This window comes from Peromyscus californicus, unplaced genomic scaffold (genome assembly GCF_007827085.1).
Source record: "Peromyscus californicus insignis strain IS unplaced genomic scaffold, ASM782708v3 Scaffold_1__1_contigs__length_55948999, whole genome shotgun sequence".
Lineage (NCBI taxonomy): Eukaryota > Metazoa > Chordata > Mammalia > Rodentia > Cricetidae > Peromyscus > Peromyscus californicus.
Window position 1 is genome coordinate 49,873,764 of NW_026294492.1, and position 26,311 is coordinate 49,900,074.

Consider the following 26,311-nt stretch of genomic DNA (forward strand, 5'->3'; position numbering starts at 1 on the left):
TGTGTCAACGCAGCCCTCAACCCCAGCGGGCAGCTTCTCCACTGCAGGGCCAGCTCAGCGGCCTCGGCACACCCATGCTGGGCCGGTGGGCAGGCGTGTGTGCTCTTCTAATCTTCTCCCTGGCTGCCTCTGAGGCGTGTGTGTCTGTCCAGTGCAGGCCTGGACCTCTGTCATCTCATCTGCATGTACGTGTGCGCACGCGCACACACACACTAGCACACACACACATTGCCGGCACATGGCCGCAAGCAAGTCTCCAGGACATGTGGGCAAAGGGACACACAGTGTTTATTTGCCACGGGGGTTCTGCTCACATCTTGGGACTAGAAAAGTATTCCCAGCCTTCCAGCTTGCCAATCTTAAACAGGGTTGCCGCGGTGCCCATGTATACGCAGCCAACAGCTGCAGTCCCATAGCTGTGAGCTGTGGAGAAGGATGGCATTAGGCACGGGGTGCTCTCGGTGCGACTCTGGAACCTCCCAAGGGGTGGGGTTTGACAGAACTAGGCTTCTTCAGGGGCCTCTAACAGCCCAGCAGTGGAGTTTTGGAAAGGGGAAAACCAAGGCCGGGCTATTCTGTACCAACTGTCACCCACTCCAGCCTTTCCCCACAGTTGAATGGAGGGCCAGCATGGCTTTACCTGGCCAGACCCCAAGGACCACACAGAGTATGAGGAGGCAGCCTAGGGCTGAGCCCAGTCAAAGATGGGCTGTGGATCAAACCCAGACCTCACAAGGCCCCAACTGGGAAGGGATGGCGGCATCAATTCCCAGTGTCCACATCCAAACGGTAGAGGGACGGGCAGGGTAGCTCTCTGCAGGGCCCCGGCTCCTCCCACCCGGGAGACAGTCACTGACAATCTGTGACACGGGGTGGCAGGGGCACGACAGTCAGGGGTCACCCCTCAGATATCCATGGGGAGGGGGCATGACATCTGGGTGGATGGCGCAGCCTGTCGAAGGCCGTGGGGCAGGACAGAGCCTGGCACACTGCAGCAGCCAGGGCAGGGTGAGAGGTCAGGCCTGGGCCTGCAGCACTTGGGCCTGTCACAGGGCCCCCTGGTGCCTAAATGGCAGCCACTGCCTCTGTCCCGCGTGGGACCAAGAGTGAGGAGGCTGAAGTGATTAGGGGTCACGCTCTACCCCAGGGAGGCAGTCACTCACCACGCGCTCCCAGGGTCAGGCCCGCGGTGCAGCCCCCGATGAAGTAGTTCAGGGGGTCGTCTGGCTTCTCGCGGATCTGGGCACTGGCACAGGTGGCGAGACCAAACATAGCTCCGACGGCAGCTGTAAGGAGCAATGGCGGTTGGGGAAACTGAGGAAGTGTGAGCTAGCACCTGCTTGCCCTGTGTAGACAAAGTCGGGTGCCACGACTCTGCCTTCGGAGCCGCTCCCAGGGTCGGTCTCCTGGCACCCCCACCCAGGAGCTGCCTATCACCGAGGAAGAAGAACGGCTTGTCCCGGACGCTGGGACGCTAGCTCACCCGCAGTGAACGTGTACCGGCCAGCCCTGGCCACTGCTTCCAGGTGGGTGTCTGCGGGGTTGAGCACGACGCTGTAAGCTGAGCCTATTGCGCCTGTGGGGGGGAGAGAGGGCGAAGGCTGCTGGGAAGCTCTGCCAGGATACAACAGGAATCGAACCCAGGGCCACTGCTGCTAGGCCGGGGCCTAGGGCCACCTCTTGCCTTTCCCTGACCCAGGGCCTCGTGCCGTCAACTGCGCAGTCACCACAGCGCCTCCTCCGCTCCCATCAAAGGCCATATTTTCCAAGGGGTTGGGAGCTGGGCCTAATCCAGCTTGGCAGCCATCGGGCTCAAGAGATGCCAGACCTTCCACGTGCCGGCAGCTTGGCCCAGACGTGTCCCCACACCTGGCTGGCTCCATTCCTCCCACGCCCACCCTGCTGCCACACCGTGGGTCAGCTTTTCCACTCCGCCACCCCCTGCTGCCCTGTATTTCATACTTCCCACCATGGTTTTATAACTCAGCTGAGGCCGGGTGGGTGCTGAGCCAGGAGCCCAGGACTGGGTGGATGTCAGGGCAACCCCAGGCCACCACCCATAGTTCCCTGGAGCAGCAGACACAGGTTTCCTTCCTACTGGGAGACTGATGACAAGGGCCATCGTCACTCCAGGCTGGACTCTGCCCTGCTACTCCCTTTCACAAAAGGTGAAGCGGCCCCAGAGGCAGAGCCACCAGCCTGGTATAGCTGGCCATGGGTCAGTGGGTCTTGCCTCTCAACCATCCTCCAGCCTTAGGGGATGCACTACACACGCCCTTCCTGGGGAGCTCTGGTGAGTTCCCAGCTGAGCCCTGAGCACCTACAGATCTGGAGTCTGAGTCCCAACACAGACTGAGGACCCCAGTGAGGCCTCAAAGATAAGGAGCCGAGTGCTGGGCTGAAGGGCAGGCCTGGACACAGGGACCCTGGTGATTTCACCGACCACATCATGAGCCACTGGTCACAGACTGACCCCCCCCCTTCTCTAGCTGCTGCCCCTAGGGCGACTCTCGGACAGCCCGGCACAGGCAGAGCCAAGCCTCAGCACACCCACAGCATGGGAGCCTCCAGGAGCAGCTGCGCCCACCAGCCACCCACTCCTAACGGGTGCTATGCCGCAAGGCAGGAATTCATTCATTCATCCACTCACTGAGAGCCTGCAAGGCCTCATTCATTCACGAGTTCCCCAAGTTGTTAGACCTCTTGGGAAGGTAGGTTCACTGCCCTCCTGCACTGTCCCCTTAGGGGAGCCAGACAGGAAACAAGTCCCCCCAGGGGGATGAGAAGCCTGGGGACAATGGAGGTGGCATACAGGGAAGACTGCTCAAGTAGCCACAACTCCCACCTCCTCCCTCAGTGGCTCCCCAACACGGTGCTTCCGGCAAGGGCCCTCTTATGCTCAGCATCTACCTGAGACAGACTCCAGCCCGGCCCCACAGTACACACACTCATCCTCCAGCTCCAACACCAATGTTGTGTCAGTTTTAAAATCCCCGAAATCTATGGCACACGCCTTTAATCCCAGCAGAGGTAGGCGGATCTCCGTGAGTTCAAGGCCATCCTGGTTGATCTACAGAACAAGTTCCAGGACAATGTACAGAGACTCCCATAACAACAAAACAAATAAAAACAAACAAACAAAAGTTCCCCCAATCATCTGACCCTACAGCACTTGCCTGGTGGGAGCAAAGCCTTGGCGTACACTTGTGAATGAGGCCTGTGGACACACTGAATGCATGAATGAGGCCTGGAGGGTGCAGAGTGAGTGAATGAATGAATGAGGCCTGTGGATACATTGTGAATGTATGAATGAATGAGACCTGGAGGGTGTAGTGAGTGAATGAGTGAGACCTGGAGGGTGCACTGTCAGAGTTCCAAATGCCCAAGGTGACCCCATGGCACCCCAAAAAGATGTCTGACATTCCTAACAAGTGTGTCCCATCAGGAATCTTCCAGAAGTAGGTGCTCATGGTGGTGCACGCTTTTCTTTTCTTTTTTTTTTTTTTTGGTTTTTCGAGACAGGGTTTCTCTGTGTAGATTTGCGCCTGCCCTGGATCTCACTCTGTAGACCAGGCTGGCCTCGAACTCACAGAGATCCGCCTGCCTCTGCAGCCCAAGTGCTGGGATTAAAGGCGTGCGCCACCACTGCCCGGAGGCCGAGGCAGGAGGATTTCTTTGAGTTTCAGGACAGCCAGGGCTACATAGGGAGATCTTGTCTCAAAATAATAGTAAATAAATAAATATCTCAGGCGCAAAGCTACACAGAGAAACCCTGTCTGGGAAAAACCAAAAAACAAATAAAAATAAATAAATAAATGAATACCTCCTGTGGTGGCGCACGCCTTTGATCCCAGAGCTCGGGAGGCAGGGACAGATGGCTCTGAGTTCGAGGCCAGCCTAGGATACACGGTGGGACCCTGTCTGAAAAACCTCAAGACAGACACAAATAATAATAATAACAAAACATTTTCCAGAGGCTAAGCCGGGTGTAGCCCTGTCATCCCGGCACTTGGGAGGCTGAGGCATGAGGACCAGGAGCTCAGGGCCATCCTCGGCTACACGGGAACTCACCTTCCACACCCCGAATGACCCGATCACCCCACAACCCTAAAAAGACCTTCACGTTTTCTGCGGGTTCTGCGCCCCGATAATGACCTTTGACGCCTTGAAGTCCCAGGGGGCAGCGCGCAAACGGGTCTACTCCCCGCAAAATCCTCAAGCTCCCGCACCTTAGGGCCCTGTACCGCTGTACCCCTGACCTCCGCGTGCCCTCCGCCCTCGGGCCCGCGCTCACCGACGAGGCCGCCTAACGCAGTGGTGATGTAGGTCTTGCGGTGACACTGGGTGCCGTCGGGGATCTCATCGTAGGCCTGGAGGAGCAGCCGGGCCATGGCTCCGCCTGGCCGTGCTCGCCCCGCACACCCTTCCGCGCCGCGGCGAGCTCAAGGGCAGCCGGCAAGGCCAACTCTCGCGAGGCTTCCAGCGCGCAACTTTATTGAGCGCCGCGGACAAAGACACAGCCTGTGCGCACGCACGCGGAGCGGGTTGGGCGTGGACGTCTTCCTTCACGCAGTAGGAACTGTGTCGCGCGCGTGCCCACGAGCGGGTCTAGGCAGAGACACCCATGACTGCATTCCTGGAAAGAATGGTAAACTGAGGCTCACCGCTGTCGAGGAAGAAAAACGCAGCCCGTCCCAGCTAAGACGGCGTTCCTAGCACGGAGAATGTCAAGCCCATCATCCAAGGGATTGACAGGTTGCCGACCAATTGCAGTACAGCGATTGCAGCGTGGGGCGGGCGCGCGAGATTGACAGAGGGTCCACCAATCGCAGTGCAAAGGCGGGACTCCACGGGATTTGCTAGAGCTCAGGGATCCAGAACGAGTGGGGGGTGGGGTTATTTGCGCATTCTGAATCAGAACCGCGTGCGACTATTTGGGGGCGTGGCCAGGCTGGGCGGCGGGGATTATCGGCAAAGAGACCAATCGTAGGGTGAGGATCGTAATTGACGGCTATCAAGGCCTATTCTGCGCTGGTCCAAGTCCTCGCTGGGCTCGGAGGCGTGCGCCAAAGGGACTCCAGTGGCGCCTAAGGGGCGTGGCCGTGTTTAGGTCTGCCCCTCGTAGGAACGTGTCCAATAGCGAGAGTCCAAGGGGAAGGCACGTGGCTTCCTTGGGGGGGCGTGGCCACGACGTTAGCTTCGGGGTAGGGCGGGGCCGCGAGAGGGTTTAAATGAATGCGGCCGCAGCCTGAGAGGATGGCGCCGGAGGGGGTGGGTTTGTGGGCGGGGCCTTCCCGCGCGCTGGGCGGGGCCGGGCGGGGTGGGGCGGGGCCTGCGCGGCGGCCGGCGATCATGTCTGCGCCGCCGGCGCTGCAGATCCGGGAGGCGAACGCGCACCTGGCGGCCGTGCACCGGCGCGCGGCGGAGCTGGAGACGCGGCTGCTGGCGGCGGAGCGCACGGTGCGCGCGCAGGCCGAGCGCCTGGCCCGCCACGACCAGCAGCTGCGCGCCGCCCTGGACGAGCTGGGCCGCGCCAAGGACCGGTGAGGCCCCGGGGAGCGGGGGAGGGAAGCCCGGCAGACTTCGCGGAGGAGGCGGGCGGCAAGGGCTGGGGACCAGGAGCAAAGATCTCCAGAGCTGTACGTGCCTGGCATCGCAGCATTGAGGAGTCTGAGGCTGGAAGAACAGGAGTTCGAGTCCAGCCTCGATTACAGGGGAAGTTAAGAGTACAGCCTGGGCTACATGAGTGTCTCAAACTGTTCAAACGGGGCCAGCTGTCCCGCAAGGCCTAATCCCGTTGTACTGCCCGCCCTGAGAGTTTTGTGCTGCCTGAGGATCGGAGGAGATGTGGAGAGAAGAGCATGTCCCAGGGGCTGCTGGGTAGGAGCCCAAATGTAGACAGAGGCACAGAGCACCCGAGGCCTTGATATCGGAGCACACATAGAGTAGTCAGAGCTGTGGCAACCATTTTGGGCCACGGGGAAGTCCTACTGAAGGAGACACAAAACTGGCATTGTTTTGGTTTGGTTTGGTGTTTCGAGACAGGATTTCTGCTGCCCTGGGATCCTCTTTGTAGACCACACTGGCCTAGAACTCACTGAGATCCGCCTGCTTCTGCCTCCCAAGTTCTGAGATTAAAGGCGTGCGCCACCACAGCCCCGGTTTGTTTTGCCCCCCCCCCCCAGAAGGCTGGCCTTGAAGGCGCTGTTAGCCAAGGATAACCTTCAACTCCTGATCCTTCTGCCTCCACCTCTGGAGGGCTGGGATGACAGGTGTGCTAGGGATGAACCCTGGCTCCAGGCATACTGTGGGGTTGGGGTCCTTTACCAACGCAGTGGAGATGGCTTTGTGGGTAAGGGCACTCACTTGCCACTAAGAATGGGAGGCAGAGGCAGGAGGATCTCCATGAGTTCCAGGCCAGCCTGGTCTACAGTAAGAGTTCCAGGGCAGCCAGAACTACACAGACAAACCCTGTCTCAAAACAAAACAAAAAGATGAAGAATTTTATCCCATGGGATATAAGGAGGGAACCAACTCTTGCAGGCTGTACCCCAACTTCCATGTGGGCACGTGAACATGCATACAAGCAAATAAAAGGCAGTGGAGGAGGGACCCAGGGAGCCTCTGAGGGTTGCCGCGTAGGTAGGTGCAGACCCTCCACCCCAGTCCTAACTGCCTCCTCTGGCCCCCTCACCAGGGAGATTTCTGCCCTCCAAGAGCAGCTTCTGAGCTCTGAAGCCGCCGTCCGAAGCCTGCAGGCCGCAGTGGACCAGAGGGACCAGATGATCCAGCAGCTGCAGCCCCGGGCTGACTTGCTGCAGGACATCGCTCGCCGGCGACCACCCCTGGCTGGGCTGCTGGCCGCCCTGGAGGAGGCTGAGCGACTGGGCCCCTTGCTGGCCGGCAACCAGGGCCAGCTACTTCCCGATGGGCCTGGCCCACCCCTGAGCAACAGCACTGGGGAGGAGGGCCAGGACAAGCTTCAGCCTGCCGTGTTTGGGACCACTGTGTGAGCTGCCCTGGCGGTTCAGATCTCAGAATGTGTGGCCAAGGTCCAGAGCCCTGGACATCACCAGTGTCCCGGAGGAGACCTGGGACATTACTGGGATCCCATCTGAACATCAAAACAAGTGAAAGGCCAAGATCTCATTTAAAACGTTTTTTTCCCCAGTGTTTGGGGTATCTGCTACATTCAGTTGATTTTGAATAATTCCCAAAACAAAGAAGGCTGGGGCGGTGTCTCAGGGGTAGAGCCCCCCACCTATCATGCACAGGCGTGGTGGCAGCCTGACAGACGGACACCTGCCGTCCCAGCACTGGTGAAGTAATGGGAGTCTGACCCCTCATCTCAGTTTGACTCTGAAGCTGTGCTGTTTCCTGTTTGAGACAGGGTCCCACGTAGCCTAGGCTAGCCTCTAACTTGCTATCTCAGGAGGGTGACTTGAGCTCTGCTGGGATGACAGGCACCCACCACCAGGCCCTGTCTTCTTTGGGCTTTTTGTTTTTATTTTTGCTATGAGATGGGGTCTCCCTCCATAGCCTAGGCTTCCCTGGGACCCACAGTCCTCCCAAGTGCTTGGAATATGGGTGTGAGCCACCAGCCCCGCTGATGTGATCCCCCTTTCTACTCTTATGCCTTCTGAACCGTCATCCCTCATCCAGGGCAGATTCTCCTCTTTATTTCACATTCTGTTGCTTCTGTGTAAGAAGACAAATCATCGTCCTGGATCTGTTTAATTTCTCTCTGGGGAGAGCAGGCAGGTCAAGACACCACATGAAAACCTCAGCCTTTGCCTCAGGGCCTCTGCACGGTCTGTTCCCTGTGCCTCCGTGCTTTCCCCTTGACACTCAGGTTTCTCAAATGCCCCCTTCCAGAGGGCCTCTGGCCAGCGTCCCTGTAGTTGTTCCTACAGCCTGGTCGCTGCCCTCCACTGTGATGGTTTGGCTTTTTGAGACATAGTCTTGTGTAGCCCAGGCTGGCCTCTAACTTTTTATGTAGCTTGGGCTGGCTTTGAACTTCTGGTCCTCCTGCCTCCTGTCTACATCAGTGCCTGCCGCAGCCGGTGAGGCCCCGAACAGCCAGGAGCCTCCTGGACATCTGATGAGCCCTGTCCTGTTCTGGGGACAATGGTGTTTTTGTAGCAAGTCTCCTTTTGATACCCTAAGAGAATCTATTTTTTAACTCCTGGTTTCAATGCTGTCCCTGACCTACCAAGGTGAGGGTGTGTTGCCTTCGTTAGAGCAGTGAGGGAAAGGGCCCCCACACACCGCTGCAACCGGTGGTTGGTCTGTTGAGTCTCATGGTCCCCCAAGCTCAAGGAATTGCCCTTGAGCAGCCACCAGGAGGGAAGTTAGGGGCTGCTCCAACCGGAAGGGGCTCTAGCCAGCTGGTCCCTGAACCCTGGACGGTGCTGACTTCCTGTCTGGGACCCTCAGCAGAGGAGACAGGGGAGAAGGGAGTTGTTTGTACAGGGGAGGCGGCCTAGGGCCTGTCTGCACTAGAATAAACCAGTTATTCCTAAGCCTGGGCTGCTGTCTTTCCTGTTGTGGGGACTGAGTAGGACACTGCCGGCCTCCTTGGACGGTTTTACATCCGAGTGGGGTGGAGTCAGGCGCCCTGCAGCTCAGTGCACAGGCTGTTCCCAGTGACAGTCGAGGAAACTCAGGCCAAAGTGAAGGGAAACTGCTCTGCGTACACGCCCAAAGCCACTTCCAATTTAGGGGACAAGGAGCATATTGAAACTCCCATTACCCAAGTCCCGCCTCCCAGTCCCCTACTAGGCAGGGGCTCCACTCTGACCACATTCTCAGGCCCTCACTGGGGGGTTATAGGTGGGGCTTCACTCCTGACCACGCCCCCGCACACCCCTGGGGACTCTAGGGGCGGGGCTCCACCCTGACCACGCCCCCAGCCCCTCCCTGGGGACTCTAGGGGTGGGGGAGTTGTGACGGTGAGGTTTACTCCCAGCCTTTTCTTGGGCCCTGGATTAGATCCGGGCTTCTACCCCAGACCGTGAAAAGGAACACTCCCAGCAACTCTTAATTCTATTTTACATTGGTCTGTAGAAAAGCAGCGGTGCCTGGGGAGTGACTTAGCACTTTGCCTGACTTGCCAAGGCTCTGGGTTCCATACGCAGAACCCAAAACTGAAAACAATGAGCTATTTTCCTGCTACTTGCCAGTGTGTTGAGCACAACAGGCCATCCATTTGGGAAGCAAAATGTCCCTTCAGCTTCTCATGAACTGAATCATGACACTGGTTGGCTTGCAAACCCATGGATAATTTTTCTTTTGACTTTGAGACAGTCTCGTAGCCTGGAACTCCTGCCCCTCCATCTCCTGCGCATTGGGATTACAGCCATGTACCACCAGGCCCCGGGTTTTATTAGTTTTTAATGAAGTTCCAGTCTGCAGCCCAACTTGGCTTCAGACTTTCAGCTATGTCCTCACCTCAAGTCTAGACAGCTGGGGAGCTGAGGTGATAAGCCTGTGCCACCATGTCCAACTAGCCCTCGACTCGATTTGGCCGGGCTATCCCATGTAGTCAAGAGTGGGACAGCTGTGTGCCCCAAGTCTCCAGTCAGGCTTGAAGCTACCGTGGACTCACTCACAGCACCTGACCTTCTAGGCTGGCTAATGTGCTTGACATAGAGTTACAGCCGGGCCCCTCCCAGTCCCCAGAGCCATACTGCCTAGCAACAGCTGTGCCAGGCAGGACGCACAGACCTCCCTGGAGCTCCACAGGCAAGACTCAGGGACACGGGCAAGCCAGGTGAGTGGTTGGGGGTGTTCTTGGGCCGTGTGGCATCACCCGCTCTGTGCCAGGCCGACTGAGTACGGAAACTCACTCGGAGTTCTGTGCCTCTGCAGCTGTTCATTTGTGCTCGCAATGGACACCGTCAACGCCACCATGGAGAGGCTGAGGGCTCAGTGTCTGTCCCGAGGGGCCTTGGGCATCCAGGGCCTGGCCAGGTGAGCCCTCACCCCCAGTGCACGCAGCGCCTTCTGGCCTGGGCAGCCCCCATCCATGGAGCCCCATCTTGATCCCCAGGTTCTTCCGCCGCCTGGACAAGGATGACAGCCGGTCCCTGGATGCAGGGGAGCTGAGGCAGGGCCTGGGACAGCTGGGGCTGGAGGTGGGGGAGGCAGAGGCGGAGGCGCTGTGCAAGCGCTGGGACCGTGATGGCAGCGGGACACTGGACCTGGAGGAGTTCCTGCGGGCACTACGGGTGAGGCTGGCCTCAGAGGCCGAGGGAGGGAGCGGCTGGTGAGGAGTCCCAGTCCCAGCACCCGCTCCTCAATCACTGTCCCCTCCCACAGCCCCCCATGTCCCAAGCCCGGGAAGCTATCGTTGCAGCTGCCTTTGCCAAGCTGGACCGGACTGGCGATGGTGTGGTGACTGTGGATGACCTGCGAGGGGTATACAGTGGCCGGGCTCACCCCAAGGTGCGCAGGGGAGAGTGGACGGAGGATGAAGCCCTCCACCAATTCCTCGACAACTTTGACACACTGGAGAAGGATGGGCAGGTGTGTTCACTTGGTACCTCCCACAGGGGCAGCATGCCTGGCCTGGGTCCCCCTCACAGCGTGCACCCCCTCACAGCGTGCACCCCCACAGGTCACACTAGCTGAGTTCCAAGACTACTACAGCGGACTCAGCGCTTCAATGGATACAGACTCAGAGTTCGTGGCCATGGTGAGCAGTGCCTGGCGCCTCTGACATGGCAGCCCTCACCTGCCTAGCAGCTGCCTTTAGCCTAGTTCCCTGACCCACCTGCTACCCTGTTACCACTGTCCTGGGGCCCCAACTAGACACAGGGAGGGGAATGTGTGAGAAGGGAGGCTGAAGAACCGGCTGGACCAGGTCTCCTCAGGGGCACCCGAAGGCCTGGATTCATCACTGACCCCATCAGGGGCCCCCATGGCCACACCCAGCTCATCTGGCTGCCAGGTGCACAGAAGGCCAGGGTTTTAGTTAAAAGTTTTAATGCAGTTCTCAAATACATTTCATATGACAATCTTACATAAATGTTCCAAAACACATGGGCGACGTCTGGAGTCACTTGTCACTGGCTGGCTAAGGCTGTAAGCAGAGTGTGACCCATCTGCCAGGCAGCCTCTGGCGTCCTTGCTGGCTCCCTGGCCAGAGATGGAACCACAAAGTCCACGGGTGGGGGCGTCGTCTTCTGCCGAGGGCCTTTGCCTCTCAGGGGCCCTCGATGGTCAGTTACCTCAGGGCCGTGCTGCGCTGGGTACCTGCTTAAGGAGGCCCAGGTGGTGTGGGTGAGCAAGAGTGCAAGAACCCTCCTGGGGCCTGTCACCGTTGTCTAGACAGGTGTTCTCAGGCCCAAACTTAGGGGTTCGCTGTGGGGGCTGGGCGCCACCCACAGGGACCAGTCAGCTCAGCCCATGAGCAGCTCCATCCAGGCCCGTGAAAGCCACGTCATCAGAATCAACGAGAGGCATTAGCCACATGGACCTGGCAGAGCGGGAAGCCAGCAGACAGCAGGTGCTCTCAACAGAACGCTGAGCCCGGAGTTTGAACTGTTGCTGCCCCGAGAAGGAGAGACGGCCACCACAAGGCTGGGGGGCCAGGCCAGGTCTGAGCCAGCGGAAGCGGTGACAAGTGTCAATGTGCCGTTTCGATCGGAGGAGGAGGGCGGGGAGCGTTCTTTCTGCTCATCAATATGATGAGGTCTGAGTCCCAAGCCACATCCTGGCATCCCCATGTGCTGCAGAGGGGACACGCGGATCCAGCCTGTGGCCACCCCAGCAATAGACACCACCATGACGCGGCCTGCAGGGAGGGACGGGCAGCGGACAGACGACAAAGCAGCAGCCTGACGCAGTGGCTCCGCTGCTATGTGCTCCCAGGAGTCTGGTCATCCCCTTCGTCACCTGGGCCTGTGGGAAGAGCAGGTCCCTCAGACCCAGCACACAGCCACCACGGACAGCTGGGTCCCTCCCACAGGTCCCATGCTGCTCACCGGCTCCCGAGGGAGTGACCCCTGAGGGAGTCAGCACTGCATCCTCATCACTGTCTTCCTCCTCGGCGGCCCGGGTGGCTCCTGGCTCAGGTGCGGGTACCTTGGCCTCCTGCTCCTGCTCCGCACGGCTGCGCAGTGCCAGGATGCGGTGGTGCAGTGCTGCGTACAGCTGGCCAGTGTCCTTGGAGCTGGCCTGGGGAGACAGTGTGTGAGGTGGCAGTGTGTGGCCGGCAGCCACGCTGGCCGGGCCAGCCGACTTCGCCGACAAGGGCCTACCACCGCCCCAGGTGCTGGAAGGCCCCTGGAGTAAGGCCGGAGAGGGGTCTCTCATCCTTGTACATGCAATGTGCAGCAGAGGGGCCAGCATGGTGCCCCACACAGCTATCAGGAGCTGCCCAGGGAGGTGTGTGTCCTTGCTGGTGACATCAGCACAGAGACCAGCACTGAGCTAGTGCTCCACCCCAGCCTTCCCGAGCTCACCGAGATCAGGAAGACCTTGACGCCCTGGTCCTCGGCATCTGTGGCTGTGATGCGGATGCTCTTTTCACTGGCCTTGTCCATCTGCATCTGTGCCCACAGCTTTGTGTTCAGGATGAGCCGCAGGCTGCCCTGGGTCCGCATCACTGCAGCAAGGAGGCCGCTTAGCTACACGCCTGCCCCAACCTACAGCCCACATCCATCCGGAAGGGAAGGGCCAGGGGAGTCAGGGGAGCCAGGGGAGCCTTGCCCTTGCGGGGAGGGGGATGGTCTGGAATTGGCCAGGAGCGCTCTCATAGCACCCACCTGAGGACCAAGCCCAAGCCCATCACATGTGTGAGGAGGGTCCCAACTCTCCCCACCCAGAAGCCAGGCGCTCATCTGAGGCTCTAGGACTAAAGCCTCACCAAGGTGGCTTGCTACCTGCCATGGGTAGAAAGCACAAACTACCCCGTGTGTACAGGCTCACGGTTCACAGACCGCCCCTGCCAAGAGTAGGACTGCAGAGGTTTCCATCAACTTTTGTTTTTTTTGTGGCAGGCAGGATCTCAGTAGCCCGGGCTTGGCCTTGAACTTACAGCAGTCCTCCTGCCACACCTCCCAATTCTGGGCTTAAGCTGACTTTTATTGGGAATATAACCAAACAAGAAAGAAGCTCCCTTGTCTTTGGAAGAGGTCAAACATGGGTATGGCAGGCTTGCAGTGGACTCCAGGCTAGCCTGGGCTACAGAATGAGACCATTTCCACAAAGTCCCCGGAACAGGAGGAGGGCAGCTCTGACGCGTGAGCAGCCCCCCGTTCTGAGGGATCACAACCCTCTGGGTCCTCTGGTTTTGCTGAGTTGGGGTTACACGCTGAAGCCCAGGCTGGCGTTACTGCTGCCAGGCTGCCGGAGGCTCACAGTGGGGATTGGTAGCCCTGCTCACAGCCATGCCCCTGCCCCAGCTATGGAAACCACACTTCTGGTCTGGTGTGACCCCAGCCCACCTCCAGGAGGGTCTATACTTCCCCAGTGCTCACCCAGCCGGGACTGTAACGTGCCGTCGTCAGTCGACGCCATATCGTTGAGCCTGAGAAGTCCCCGGCCACGCTCTACCCATGACTGTGAGGTCTTGTCAAACACAAACAGCTTACACTGGATCTGTAACACATGGGGTCGGCGGTGAGTGGGTAAGAGTGCCTGCCCTCTGTGCCTCACAAAGCTCAGGCTCCACTTCAAGTCAAGAGCTACCAGTGACGCTGGGGTATCTGATTATCCCACCTGGCTACCAGGTCCACAAGCTATGGCCAGGATGCTGACGGCCAGTGCCCAGCTTTATTTATCCCGTCATCTATTTATAGGTTTGATTTCTGTGGGACCGGGAATGGAACCCAGGCTCCTGCATGCTAGGCTCTACCACAGAGCCATGCTCCCTGCTCAAGTGTGTAAACCAGGGGAAAATCCAAACACACAGAGATGCCACCTCGTTTCCACAGCGAAGGAGCACTGGGTGCTGTGATGAGCTGCCTGGCTGCAGGGACATCCTACCGTGCTGGGGGAGACCACAGCATGGCAGTCCTTCCATTGCCCACCCAGAAAGCAAGTAAATGTCCTCACAAACACGCATGTGTCACTGCTTATAAGAGTTCCAAAGCAGAAAGAGGCCACATATCAGCTCCCTGGTGCCATGCAGCCCTTAGTGTCACCGCAGGGAACAGAAACAACAGACCTAAGGACACCAAGCTCAGTGACAAAGCCAGGATGAAATTCCACACATGGGGGACGCCACAAGAAACGTCCTGAACTGGGAACTAGAGATGAGGAAGGCGTGGGTGCCAGGGTGCTAGCTCGCTGGGATGGGGCCTTATTTACGGCTGAGACCCTCCTGTCAAACTGTGACAATGGTTATGCAACTCATTTTGGTTTCCTTGGGGCAAAAAAGTTCCTGGTTGGCCTGGCACTCTCTGTAGCCCAGGCTAGCCTTGAACTCACAGAGGTCTGCCTGCCTCTGCCTCCTGAGTGCTGGCATGCGCCACCATGCCCAGATTCATTTTGTTGTTGTGGAAGGAGGGGTCTTGCTGTATGTAGCCCAGACTGGCATCACTCCTGGCAAGCCTGCCTCACCACGCATGGTCTCACCTGCAGCACGTTGCTTTCTGCCTCCTCCCCCGTTATGACCTCCACCTTCTCCAGGAAGCATGTCCACGCTGTAGCCTTGGTGTAGGCAGCGGCTGACTCAGCCAGTGACTCTGCATAGAGAGAACCCAACAAAGAAGCGTCAGTAGGCCTGGGACTCCCAGGGATCTGAGGAGTCCTGTCCTGGTCAGCAGAGCAAGGCCACCCACCATCCATCCCGGGCACTTCAGGCCGACCTCTCGTGTCTACTGGGGTCACAGCTGTCCTGCCTGGTGGTGGGAGTCTGTGAGGTGTGTGCAGAGCTGTGCCCTACCTTTCTTGGGGGCAGCCTCCTGGGACGATGGCTCAGACCCTGACTGGGCATGCGTAGTCTCCCTGCTGGCATCTGAACTGGCTTCATTCAGCTTGGGGGGGCTCTGAGGAAACAAGCGTGCCAGGGCGGAGCTGCTGTGGGTGCTGAGGACAGAGTGAGAGGCCCAGCAGGGACGGCCACTCAGCACTTCCCGGAGGCCCGACTCCTGCGCACCCTGCAGGGGCCTGTCCTCAACAGCCATGCCTAGTCAGGCCCTCCTTTCAGGACCACAGGGGAGTTCTGTGACAACACACTGTGGCAGACCAACAGGAGGAGGCTGCAACATGGTGACCTTGCCAGGCAACAGGGGGGAAGACCAGAGTTTGTGGATGCCATGGTGGGGCTGCATGCCCAACCGGAAGGAGAAAATGGCCGAGAGATGCTAGGCTCTGCATCCTGGGCTACAAGTGTTCGGAAAGCAGGGAGTGTGCAGGCGCCTGCTATCCTGGCTGCCCCCGTCCTGCAGAAGTGGCAGGCATGGCTGGTTCTGTGGACAGGGACACAGGCCACCTGTCTCAGTGGTGTAGCTTTGGGGCGAGTACGACAGCTGATGTTCATCCCAGCTGGCCCTGGCCACAGGGACGCCTAGGTCAGTGGAGAGTAAAGACAAGAAGGGTGAAGCCAGCCCTCTGCAGCCTCTGTGGGCAACCGAAGCCTGTAGCGAATGTGAGCTGGTCTCTCTCATCCCTGTACCTGAGAATCCTGTCCTGACTGTACAGGAGACAGCATGGCAGCCACGTGCCGTGTGCCCCAAGTGGGAACAGGCACGAGGTAACAGCACCAGGGCCACTCACCAAGACACGCTCACTCATGTTCTGGCCAAACACAAACTTGTTGGAGGTGTCAGCACTGTGGGTCGAGTTGTCTGCGCTGGAGAGGAGTGGTACCATCAGTGTGGCACCCTGATGTGCGCCACAGGCACACAGAAGCACACCCCACCCCCAGACTGACACACAGGCAGGGGGACCTTTCTTCTCCAGATGGAGGGTCCCGGTGGCGTGTGCATGCTGCAGGGAGGACCCCATCTGTACACCAGAGCGCTCACCTGGAGCTGATGTACTGCAGGAAGTAGTTGGTTGCAGGGGGTGTTTCTGAGCTGGGATGTGCAGCGCTGTCTACATCTGCCACATCAGCATTCTCATTCATTAACTGTGGAGAGGAAGCGACTGCTCACATGGCCCGGTCTGACAAGTGCGAGTGCACTGAGACACAGGACCACTGCCACCAGCATGGCCACCCCTGACATAGCAGTCACGACACAAAGACAAGCTGGGCATGGTGGAGCACACCTTTAATCTCAGCACTGGAAGGGAGAGGCAGGATGTCTCTAGGAGTTCAGGCTAGCCTGGGCTACACAGTGAGATCTTGTTTGAAAGAGACAATAGTCTGGTGTGGGCCCAGACCCCAGCACTGCAGGAGGCTGGGCTCAAGGCTGATCTGGACTACACTCAAAACAAGCCGGGAAGAAAAACCTGCAGGAAAGGACCACCAAGCTTTAGGAGCTCTCTACCAGGTCAGGAACTGCCTTTCGGCTGGCACCCAGCACAGCCAGTCACACAATGGGCACATGGCCACCACAACCACAGCTTCTCTGTGGTCGTTAAACCCATGATGTCAGTGGCACTCCTGAATAACCGAGGAGGTGGCAGTGTGTTAGAAGATATCGTGATCCTGGCTCATGGCTGCGCTTGACGGCTAAGTACAGAGCCCACGGAAGCCTTCATCCTGAGGATGCCAGCGGACCCCACCACAAAGATGGCCTTCAGACCATGCTGGGCCTGGGCTCCTGTGCCTGAGCACAGTGGGTCCCCAGCCCCAAGGAGAAGGTGCCCGAAGGTTGCGGGTCTCTTGGCTCCTTCCCACATCCCTTAGGGACTGGAGTGTCCACCAGACAGTGAGGGACAAGGAAACGGGAGACACACTGGAGTCTTCTACATGGTGGAGAGTTCTCAATGTGATGACAAGGTCTTGTTATGCAGCCCAGGCTGGCCTGGTTTCCTCCATCCTCCTGCCTCAGCCTCCCAGCATGATGGGACACAGGCCAGATCATTCTGAGGGGCATCCTGGGCTCTGTGGGGTGCTGAGCAGTGCCTCAGTCCTCTTTCTTCCCATGCCTGGTGCTCCACTGTCTTGGTGGCGCCCGTAAGCCAGAAGTGGCCCTAAGTCTGCCTAGAAGGCTTCCTGGCAAGACACTTGAAGCCGGAGGGCAGAGCTGCATGCCTGGAGTGTCCCAGACCCTATCCTCTGGCATTGCAGGCGTCACTCGGTTTCTAGGAGCGAGGCACGGTCTCACCACTCTGCTGATGATTCTGTGGTGGCCCCCATGGTCCTGGCTGCTGAGGCTGAGGTGGGGGCTGCCTGAGCCCAGGACCCAGCTCACACAAGCCAGGCCGGGTAGTGCACCACTGCTATCCTAGCGCTCAGGAGGCTGAGGCTAGAGCATCAGGAGTCCAAGGTCATGTATAACCACATAGTGAGTTCAAGACCAGCCCGGGCTATATGAGACCTTGTCTCAAATCAAACCCATGTCAAATCAATCATGTAATCATTATTTTAGTGTAGCTCTTGAAAAGACGACCTGAGGTAGCCTGAAATCCTAGGACTTGAGGATTAGGAGTTCAGTTCATCCTTGGTTACATAGTGAACTTGAGGCTAGCCTGGGTCACATGAAACACCATCTCAAAGTGGGGAGGGATTCTTAGTGGGATGGAGCCTTGGGCAATGAATGTCTGGGTAGATATGTGGCTGTCATGGGTACCCCAGGCCACTTTCCTTAAGGATTGTCTGCTGGAGTTCCTCTGCCCCACATCTACCCAGCAAATACCTTCACTCTGTCTCTCAAGTTCTGTCCAAACACAAAGGCCTGTGGGGCCACTTGTTCCTCTTCAGAGTGCCCCTCCTCTGAGGTGCCATGTGGCGTTTTCTGAAGCACTTTCTCCTACAGGAAAAGAAAAGAACCCAATCATATTTAGAAGTGATAGCAACAGAGAGTCCAAGAGCCCGAAGTCAGCTGGGCACGAGCATGACTGGCAGCTATGATGGGGTCTGCTGGGGTGGGCAGCATTAGAGAAAGGCCTGAAGACTGGCAGCTGGCCAACACCACCAGTCCCCTGCCCCAGTGCAGCTGATAGAGGCAAGGTGGATGTGGGGAGCTCAAGATCCAAGGGTACCCCTCTTTGAGGCAGACTGTGAACATCACACCCGGTACTCAGAAGGCAGCTCTAAGAACACACTCTCAGTACTCTAGCTCAGGCATGAGGACACTGGTTGTCAGAGGGCAGAGAACGTCACCAAACCCTGGTGCCAACAGAGCCAGAATCAGTATCAAAGATCCCATCAGGCAAGGGGACGGACACTCAGGATGTAAAACTATCAACGGCAAAAGGGCAGAGTCACAGCAGCTACTAAGAGACAGACCAGATGAGCCCCATGTCAGTCATGAGAAGAAATGGTGTGGTGTGGAACACAGATATGGGATTCCACTGTGGGCAGACACAGTAGCTGGAGGATCTCACATTGCAGGCCGCTCACTTCCAACTCACAGCTTCCCAGACTGAATGCTTTATTTATACCAGCTCATGTTTTTGTGTTTTCCAAATTATATTTCTTCGTCTATGTGTGTGTATGAGCATGTGTGCACGTACAGAAATCAAAGGGCAACTCCCTGGACTGGTCACTTCCACCACTGGGATCCAGCTCAGGTCATCAGGCTCAGAAGCAAGCATTTTTAATTTGGTAAGCCCTCTCACTGGTCCTTCTAAACGCTGTCTTGCAAGTGTGACTCTCCTGAGTTCAGGGACTTGTTTACCCGTGTGGCCTAGATGAGGGGAATTTGGAGAGCTTCCAGGAGACCTTTGGGGGTAATTCCCTGGCTGCACATGGAAGGTGGGGTGGTGGGTGCCCTGCGGTTCCAGGAGCCCCAACATGTCTGTGACAGCAGCTCACAGTGGCAGGAAGGGTGGCACAGTGCTAACTGTGTTCTCTGCTGTCCGTCAAGAGTTTAATGGTCTACTGGCTTGACACCCTGTAAATCTGGTTCCACTCTCACTCTGCCATGGCCCTGTGCCTACACAGGGAGTGTGGCTTGTATGCACAGTCCTCCGTATGCCTGTTGGGCACCATTCCCCACTGAGAACCAGTCCCCAGGCCTGTTGTGACCCTGCAAAGGTTTCTGTCCTCCTGTCTGTCCTGCATCACCAGGCGGCTTTGCCTCTTGGCCAGTGCCTGTCAGAGGCTGAATCCCACTCCCCGGCCCGAGTCAGCATCCCTGATCAACTAGTGTGTCACGAGCCAGGAATGGCTGAGAAGGTAGGGGTCCGGCCTGCTCTTGTCACATGATCAGAGATAATAAGCATAGTGATCCTGCCCATCCCAGGACACCCGGGACGTGGGGCTTTGGGGTCAAATCTGGACAGATCCGGAGTCAGATCAATGTTAGGCACTGAGCACCCAGCCTGCTGGCTAGGAGGTGGCCCAGTGTGTCCCCGTCTGAGGAATAGGAGGAGTGTGCACTGTGGAGGACAGGGTGGGAACCCTGGGTGGGTGGAGCTGGATGCTGGCACAGCCTGGCTGGAACTGTGCACCAGCTTTCCCTCCCGAGTCTCAGCCACGCTCACAAGAAACAGGCTGGGAGCCATTCATGTCCCTACTTAGGGCGCTGGAGTGGGATGAGCATTTCCCCATGCAGCCCTAGAATCCCGCTTCCTCGAGCATTTTCCTGGTGAGAACAGACACATAGCTCTGACTGTGACTCCATATGGATGAGTTCAAGAGCACAGCAGGCAGCCTGGGAAGTGGGATCTCCATCAACCCCTCTCACCGGCTGCCAGCACACTGCCTGGCCTTGAACCTCTGGGCTGCAGGGGCCTCCTCTTTGGCGAGCTTCTCAGGGCTGACCCCCTAGCACTTGCATATCTGCACCCTGAGGGCTCATCTGTGACTCGGGGAGGGGGCACAACACACACACACACAGGACTTTGTCGTGGAGACACAGCCACAAGTCACTTCTGGGCTCCTGGGCAGTGGGGCCCATCCTGACAGTGACTGACAGCCCATCAATCAATGTTGGGTGTCCAGTGGCTGGGCTCTCAGGCCTTGGTATGGTGTGGAGAGGACTTTTAACAGGGGCCCTGTGGAAGTGGGTAGGTCACAAGAGCACCATCCTAACAAAGAGCTCTCCCAGTGAAGTGGGCTGTAACCAGCCAGGGGTATGTGTGTGTGCTGGGGGGACAGCCCCATGCTATGAGCCCAGGAACCTGTCTCTGCAAACACCCCTGCCTGGGTATTGTGTTACAACGTGACAGGTGCAGCTGTGCATACAACACTAAGCAAGCCCAGGCATGCTCAGTGCTGGAAACCACTAAGGGCGTCGGGATGGAGAACCCACACAGACGTTACATCAGGGCCTGCCGTTGCAGCCACTCTAGCCAGCCCCATGACCCACCAACCTCAAGTGTGTTTGTCCCCTCGGCAGACTCGGAGGGGCTCTTCTGTGTGAGGTTTTCGGGTGATGCGGACATGGCTGGTCCCGTGCAGTCTGCTGGCATGCTGACCCCATTGGTGCCGCTGCTGGGGACTATAAAAGGGAGGAAAAGAGTGGACAGGTGGCAGATGTTCCCCCTAGCTCTCTGGCAGCTGGTCAAGCTGCTGGACTCTGTCTAGGCCTCCTTTGTAAACAGGCTTCTAAATTTCATTCATCTTAGGCTGTGCATGGTGGTGAGTGCTTTTAATCCCAACACTTGGGAGGCAGAGCAGGTGGATCTCTGTAAGTTCAAGGGCAGACCTACATAGCAAATTCGAGGTCAATTAGGGCTACATTTAAAAAAAAAATCATGCATTCTTAGATTAAAAACAAAAAAATGCCCAAACCTCACACGAGGGGCTGCTGTCTTTATTCTGGAAGACACTATACTGGCATGCAGCTCAGTATACAAGGCCTGGGTTTCATCCTCAAGCAGACTGGGCTGCACAGTGAGATGCAGAGTCATAAAAGTCCAACTAAACAAAGACAAAATGGCAATCCCCCTAACATGCTGGGCCATTCTGCTGGCCCCCAAATCAAGACAAAACAAAACAAGAATCTTCGAGTGTGCTATGGGCTGACTCTGAGCACTGGAGCTAAGCAGACTTTGGGTGATTAATCAGCTTAAGCCAGGTCCCAGTCCACTACTGAGCTTTTGAATGACAGGACCAAAACCCAGCGAGCCCCAGGTAGCCTGGAAACTGCTCTGCAAGGGTGGCAGAGCACAGTGTGGGAAGTTGACAAGAGAGGCGGGCAGCACCCCATCCTTCTATCAGGGCCCCCCAGAACGGAGCTGGCCCCAAGAATCCCCTTGCCTCTGTACTTCAGACTGTGACTTGGTCCCTTACCCGTCTGTGACAGCACCTTGGGCTGTGGGGCCTGCAGGACAGCTGGGCGGAGCACCCCACGCTGCTGTTCCCTGGGCTTCTGGCTGGGCAGACCTGGAACACAGTGGATTCTAGGAATCTTGTCCTGCCGCTCCAGAGCACATCAACTCACGCAGTCATGCAAGGAGGCAACACTCCACACCAACACCTTCTCCACAGTGACAGTCACCTGCCACTGGGATCTGTGATGAGGCCTAGGTCACGGCTACCCTCCCAGAGTGGGCCCAATGCAAGGGGAGATGGCCATGGCTGGTGCAGGGTCACAGTGAGTTCCCAGGTAGGAGACACCCTGTCCCCGCAGATCTGAGCAGCTTTCCAGGGTTGTGTTCATGTTGGTCATGGTCCCTGTAGATAGACTGGGCCTGCAGCAAGGATCCTGGGCCAGGCAGAGGTCTAGAAATGTCACCCACCTGCACTGGGTGCCTGGCCATGGATGAGCGTTGGGGGCTTCAGCCGGAAGCCGCTGCTCTTCTCCTCTGCAAGCACAAGACACAGCTGAGCTCAGCCTGTGGGGGGCAGGAGCACAGCACAACAGGGTGCACAGTGGGCCTAGGACCCCCGAGAATGGTCCAGGCTGCAACAGGAAAGCAGGAGGCCTGGGTCAGAGGTGTGGCTCTGCAGCAAGGCCAGCACAGGGACCTGGAGGATGAAGACACTGAGGCAGGGTGAAGTGTCCACTAGGCTCTGGCTTTCCTCCCAGGAAGGAAGTGTGGTACTGTTGGGCACACCAGTCCTGTCAGCCACTCACAGGTAATGAGAGCTGGGGCTACAAGGACAGCTGGTCTAAGAAGGTGTGAGGAAAATGTAAAAGCCACAGGCAGACATGACAAATGCAGACCCCACCATACGCGTCCCTCTCCTGACGGAAAAGGTCAACAGAGGAAAGCCCTAAAACACGGGGCTGGCTCAGTGGGTAAGGTGCCTGCTGTGCAAGCCAAAGAACCGGAGTTCAAATCCCCACACGCCACAGCAAAAGCACATAGAGTGCAGGCAGACAGGAGCATCCTGGAGCGCTCTGGCCAGTGGGGCAGTAACCAACGATGACAGTGGTGTTGACAGGCACAGGTGGGCATACCAGCATCCTTGAGACACATGTGTGGACCACACATACAGACAAGGAACCTCATCTAGAAACATCGGGAAAAGGCAAAGTCTTAGGTGAAGAGAAGGTCCCGCAGTGCGGGTCCGTGGACAGAAAATACCCAGTAGCTCAGAAATACAAAGCAGACTCATGATGCCTGCAGCTGAGGAGGGGCGACACCGAGGGGGACTGGAGCTGGGGCTCACTGGGATGGAGTTTATCTGGACACACTGATGCCACTCAAGCATACTGTCACACGGGCTCTGACAGGAAACTGGTTGCACTGGAAGGCCCAGGTGCTGCATTGGGGACAACCCAGTCAGAGCAGCACTCGAGCACCTGCACGTGTGACAGAAGGGCCACCGCAGGCAGTCATGCAGTGGGGCAGGGTGCCTACAGGGGTTAGTGCTGGGCCATACTTTTCAAACCTGAGACCAAGTTCCTAAAATAGTGTAACCGGAGGCCCCAAAGACTAGCTTTGGGCACCTGAATCCTGGCCACAGGAGGTCCTTCAGGGTCCTGTTCCCCACAGAAGTATCAACACAACCTTTAAGACTGAGGGTACCACAACTGGCCATAGGGACCGCAGCCACTCACCTGTACTAGCGTGGCACACCAGCGTGACCACTGTGCTAGCACACAGAAATCCATGCAGGGTATCACTATGAGCAGGTGGACAGACACTGTCGACACTAAGTTTGCTGGGCAGCCAAGGCTTAGAGTCTGTCCCTAGCCCCATCCACAGGGACACCCTGGGCTTGTCTCAGCCCCCTGGAGACTTAGTTTGCTAACAATGTTGCAACAGGACCTGGGGAACCCAGGCTCCATCCCTCCCACACTTACAGCTGGCTGTTGGATTTATGCTACCCAAGGGGCAGGGGTGCTGGGTGATACTGCTGACCCAAGGGAGCTCCCTGCTTAATTGGGAATACACTGGGGACTGAGCCAGGCTGGCCTGAGGCTGGCAAAGCTCCCAGAGCAGCGGCTGACATGGCTGGGGGCTGGGCAAGCATGTGGCTGGCTGGGACGGCATGACGAGAGGATAAGGATAAGCCAGGTTTCTTCCTCAGGCTCACTGTGTAGCTGAGGATGACCTTGAACTCCTGATCTTCCTACCTCCACCGCCTAAGAGTTGAGACGACAGACGTGTGTCTCCATGCCTGGCTGAAACCAGGTTTCTTGATGTCAGCAAGAAGGGCTAGGATGTTGAGCCCCATCAGCGCAGGCTCCACATGCCCAGAACAGGGCCAAGCAGGGTACTCCGAGCACCAAGATCCTGGCTCTAGAGTCCACCCCCAATAGAGAAGGCAGATTCCAGGACTGAGATGGGATGGTGAGAAAAGTCCTGGGAGGGAGCAGAGGGAAGGGACCAGGAGTGCTCGCTCTTCAGACTGCATCAAACAGATCCATGACAGAAGCCATCGGCTCAAACAGGTGACCAGATTCACAGCCGCCCTGCTGAAGACCCAAGAACAGGAGCAGCACACAAGAGTGCGGCAAACAAGGAGAGCTTCCTGCACAGAGAGAGCACAGGCACGCCAGGGTCGAGACAGCACCTGACTAAGGATGGACAGTAACACCACAGAGAGGCCAAGTCACTCCTGTGAGTCCCCCAAAGACAGCCCTGGGCCTGCAGACTCTCCTATGAGGAATCGAGTCATCACACTGGGCTGGGGAGACAGCTGGGAGAGAGGGGAAGGCCTCCCTGCAGGTCTAAGGCCCTGAGTTCGCATCTCCAGTATTCACATACAAAGCCAAAGGATCCAGAGGATGGATCCTGAGCTTGCTTGGCCGGGCAACCTGGACCCAACTGTGAGCTTCTCATCCAGGCAAAGACCCTGCCTCAAGGGCAAGACAGAGAGGAGCCATTGAGAAAAGCACCTGAGGCCGTGCTCTGGCTCCTACACACATGAACAGGCCACACATGCACATGCATACAATCAAGGCAGGCCGGACAACAAGGCTGCAAATGCCCTTTGAGCCACCTCTACCCAACAAACTGGCACGGGGCCTTCAAATCAAGGCAGTATGCCGCTGTGAAGGGCCGGGTCATCAGAGGAATTGGACCAGACCTCCTCACAGAGCAGAAGTAACACCTGCCACCCAGGGATGGGCCACCAGGATGAGAACCAGAGGCAGGAGGCCAGGATCCCACATGGTCATGCTCTTCAGGGCAAAACCAGGGGACTCTCAGAGAAGCTGGCTTCTAGACCAGAAAGGGAGGTCAGGGATGAAGCAGGGCCAAGGCTGCAGCGGGGCTGCAGTGTTTACACCAGGCAGCTTAGGCCACAGTACCCTGTCTGTCAGCCTGGCTAGGGAGATCTTTTATAGGGATTCTAGCCGTCAGAGTGGAAAGACCAAAATAGGCTGCCCCTCACAGTGCCCTCACTGTGGCTAAAGACAATGCTTGGGGTCAAGCTAGGTGTAGAGACCATTGTCCAAGAACACAGCCAGGCCCCTTCCTGGTCTCACAAGCCAAGAATGACACAGAGAACGAGAATGATCTTGAACACCTGATCCTGAGTGCTCGGCCGACTGGTGCTCACCACTACACCTGGTTTATATGGTTCCTGGGATCCAAACCCAGGGCCTCCTGCACACTAGGCGAGTGCACTACCCACTGAACATCAGCCTGGTTTTCTGTTGTTTTTTAAAAATACGAGCAGTCCCCACCGGCCTGCAAGCAGGTGAGAGACCCGCCTCCAGGCTACACCAGCACCCCTGCCACCCACTGGACTCTGTCCCTCCAAGATCCAGTCCACCGCCCAACCCCACGCACCCAAACATCCTCCCCATGCTCAGCCCTCTCCCACTACTCCAGCAGACTACACAGACACAGGCACAAATCACACCAACTGGAAAAACAGGTGAGTGACTGCCCTCCCAGCCGGACTGCCCCAAACTCCAGACCCTAAACCCCAGGGCACATCCCATGCCTCTCCCGCTTCCATCCCAGCACCAGCAAGACAGCGGGGCCCTGCCCCCAACTCTAGTGTAACCCCACTGCTCTCGTGCAATCCCTACCAGTCTGTAAGCAGGTGAGAGACCTGCCTCCAGGCTGCACCACCACCCTCCACCACCTACTGGACTCTGTCCCTCCAAGACCCAGTCCACTGGCCAACCTGGTGCAGCCTTGGTACCTGAACATCCCCTCCACGGCCAGCCCTCCCCGGCCAGCCCTCCACGGCCAGCCCAGCAGATTACACAGGCACAGGTGCAAACCACACCAGTTGGAAGAACAGATGAGTAAACGCCAGTGTGAGAATACATTCAACAAGCAAAAGAGCAGTATGACACCACCAGAACCCAGAGATCCTAGAACAGCAAGACCTGAACATTCCAATGCAGTGGAAACACAAGAAAATGACCTTAAAAATAACTTTATGAAGATGACAGAGGCCCTTAAGGAGGAAATGAAAAATCCCCTTAAAGAAATCAAGGAAGTCGGCGGTGGTGGCGCACACCTTTAATCCCAGCACTGGGAGGCAGAGCCAGGCGGATCTCTGTGAGTTCAAGGCCAGCCTGGGCTACAGAGTGAGATCCAGGAAAGGCTCCACAGCTACACAGAGAAACCCTGTCTCAGGGGGGAAAAAAAAAAAAGAAAGAAAGAGAGAAAGAAAGAAATCAAGGAAGAGACAAACAAAAAATTGGAAGAAATCAATAAATCCCTTAAAGATAGCCAAGAAAAAAACAATCAAACAGGCAAAGGAAACAGTTCAAGACCTGAAAACTGAAAGAGAGGCAATGAAGAAAACACAAACCGAGGAAATGCTGGAAACAGAAAACCTGAGTAAACAAACAGGAACTACAGATGCAAGCATAACACCAACAGAATACAAGAGATGGAAGAGAGAATCTCTGGTGTTGAAGATACAATAGAGGAAATAGAT

At 57.3% G+C, this 26,311-nt stretch overlaps 4 protein-coding genes across 10 annotated transcripts in view; 2 read left to right on the plus strand and 2 right to left on the minus strand.

Moving 5' to 3' along the window:
* Window positions 1–270: 270 nt before the first annotated feature.
* On the minus strand, window positions 271–4,681 carry Ndufa11 (NADH:ubiquinone oxidoreductase subunit A11). The gene is made up of 4 exons (XM_052746839.1): window positions 4,295–4,681; window positions 1,484–1,576; window positions 1,164–1,286; window positions 271–423 (listed from the first exon to the last, which is right to left on the minus strand). Exons 1-4 carry the CDS (start codon window positions 4,389–4,391, stop codon window positions 311–313), a joined length of 426 nt encoding a protein of 141 aa, XP_052602799.1. The 5' UTR covers window positions 4,392–4,681; the 3' UTR covers window positions 271–310.
* On the plus strand, window positions 4,642–8,522 carry Vmac (vimentin type intermediate filament associated coiled-coil protein). Of its 2 annotated transcripts, none has more exons than XM_052746838.1 (2): window positions 4,642–4,755; window positions 6,698–8,522. In XM_052746838.1, exon 2 carries the CDS (start codon window positions 6,783–6,785, stop codon window positions 7,011–7,013), a length of 231 nt encoding a protein of 76 aa, XP_052602798.1. In that variant the 5' UTR covers window positions 4,642–4,755; window positions 6,698–6,782; the 3' UTR covers window positions 7,014–8,522. The 2 variants fall into 2 exon arrangements, with proteins under 2 accessions (XP_052602798.1, XP_052602797.1); XM_052746837.1 differs by lacking the exon at window positions 4,642–4,755 and adding an exon at window positions 5,334–5,543.
* Window positions 8,523–8,623: 101 nt separating this feature from the next.
* Caps (calcyphosine) lies at window positions 8,624–10,838 on the plus strand. Of its 3 annotated transcripts, none has more exons than XM_052746836.1 (4): window positions 8,624–9,972; window positions 10,052–10,229; window positions 10,321–10,527; window positions 10,619–10,838. In XM_052746836.1, exons 1-4 carry the CDS (start codon window positions 9,890–9,892, stop codon window positions 10,718–10,720), a joined length of 570 nt encoding a protein of 189 aa, XP_052602796.1. In that variant the 5' UTR covers window positions 8,624–9,889; the 3' UTR covers window positions 10,721–10,838. The 3 variants fall into 3 exon arrangements, with proteins under 3 accessions (XP_052602796.1, XP_052602795.1, XP_052602794.1); XM_052746835.1 differs by having other exon boundaries at window positions 8,624–9,772; window positions 9,871–9,972; window positions 10,321–10,838; XM_052746834.1 differs by having other exon boundaries at window positions 10,321–10,838.
* A 131-nt stretch (window positions 10,839–10,969) lies between these two features.
* Window positions 10,970–26,311, minus strand: part of Ranbp3 (RAN binding protein 3) — a 44,921-nt gene continuing 29,579 nt past the window's right edge. For all 4 annotated transcript variants that reach the window (XM_052746831.1, XM_052746833.1, XM_052746832.1 and 1 more), the window contains 12 exons: window positions 21,751–21,816; window positions 21,302–21,394; window positions 20,380–20,507; window positions 17,757–17,870; window positions 15,978–16,081; window positions 15,727–15,802; window positions 14,894–14,996; window positions 14,584–14,693; window positions 13,485–13,605; window positions 12,468–12,610; window positions 11,988–12,180; window positions 10,970–11,904 (listed from right to left, as the gene is read on the minus strand). In XM_052746831.1, the coding sequence (XP_052602791.1) occupies window positions 11,861–11,904; window positions 11,988–12,180; window positions 12,468–12,610; window positions 13,485–13,605; window positions 14,584–14,693; window positions 14,894–14,996; window positions 15,727–15,802; window positions 15,978–16,081; window positions 17,757–17,870; window positions 20,380–20,507; window positions 21,302–21,394; window positions 21,751–21,816 (1,295 nt within the window). In that variant the 3' untranslated portion in view covers window positions 10,970–11,860. The remainder of the gene's footprint in view (window positions 11,905–11,987; window positions 12,181–12,467; window positions 12,611–13,484; window positions 13,606–14,583; window positions 14,694–14,893; window positions 14,997–15,726; window positions 15,803–15,977; window positions 16,082–17,756; window positions 17,871–20,379; window positions 20,508–21,301; window positions 21,395–21,750; window positions 21,817–26,311) is intronic.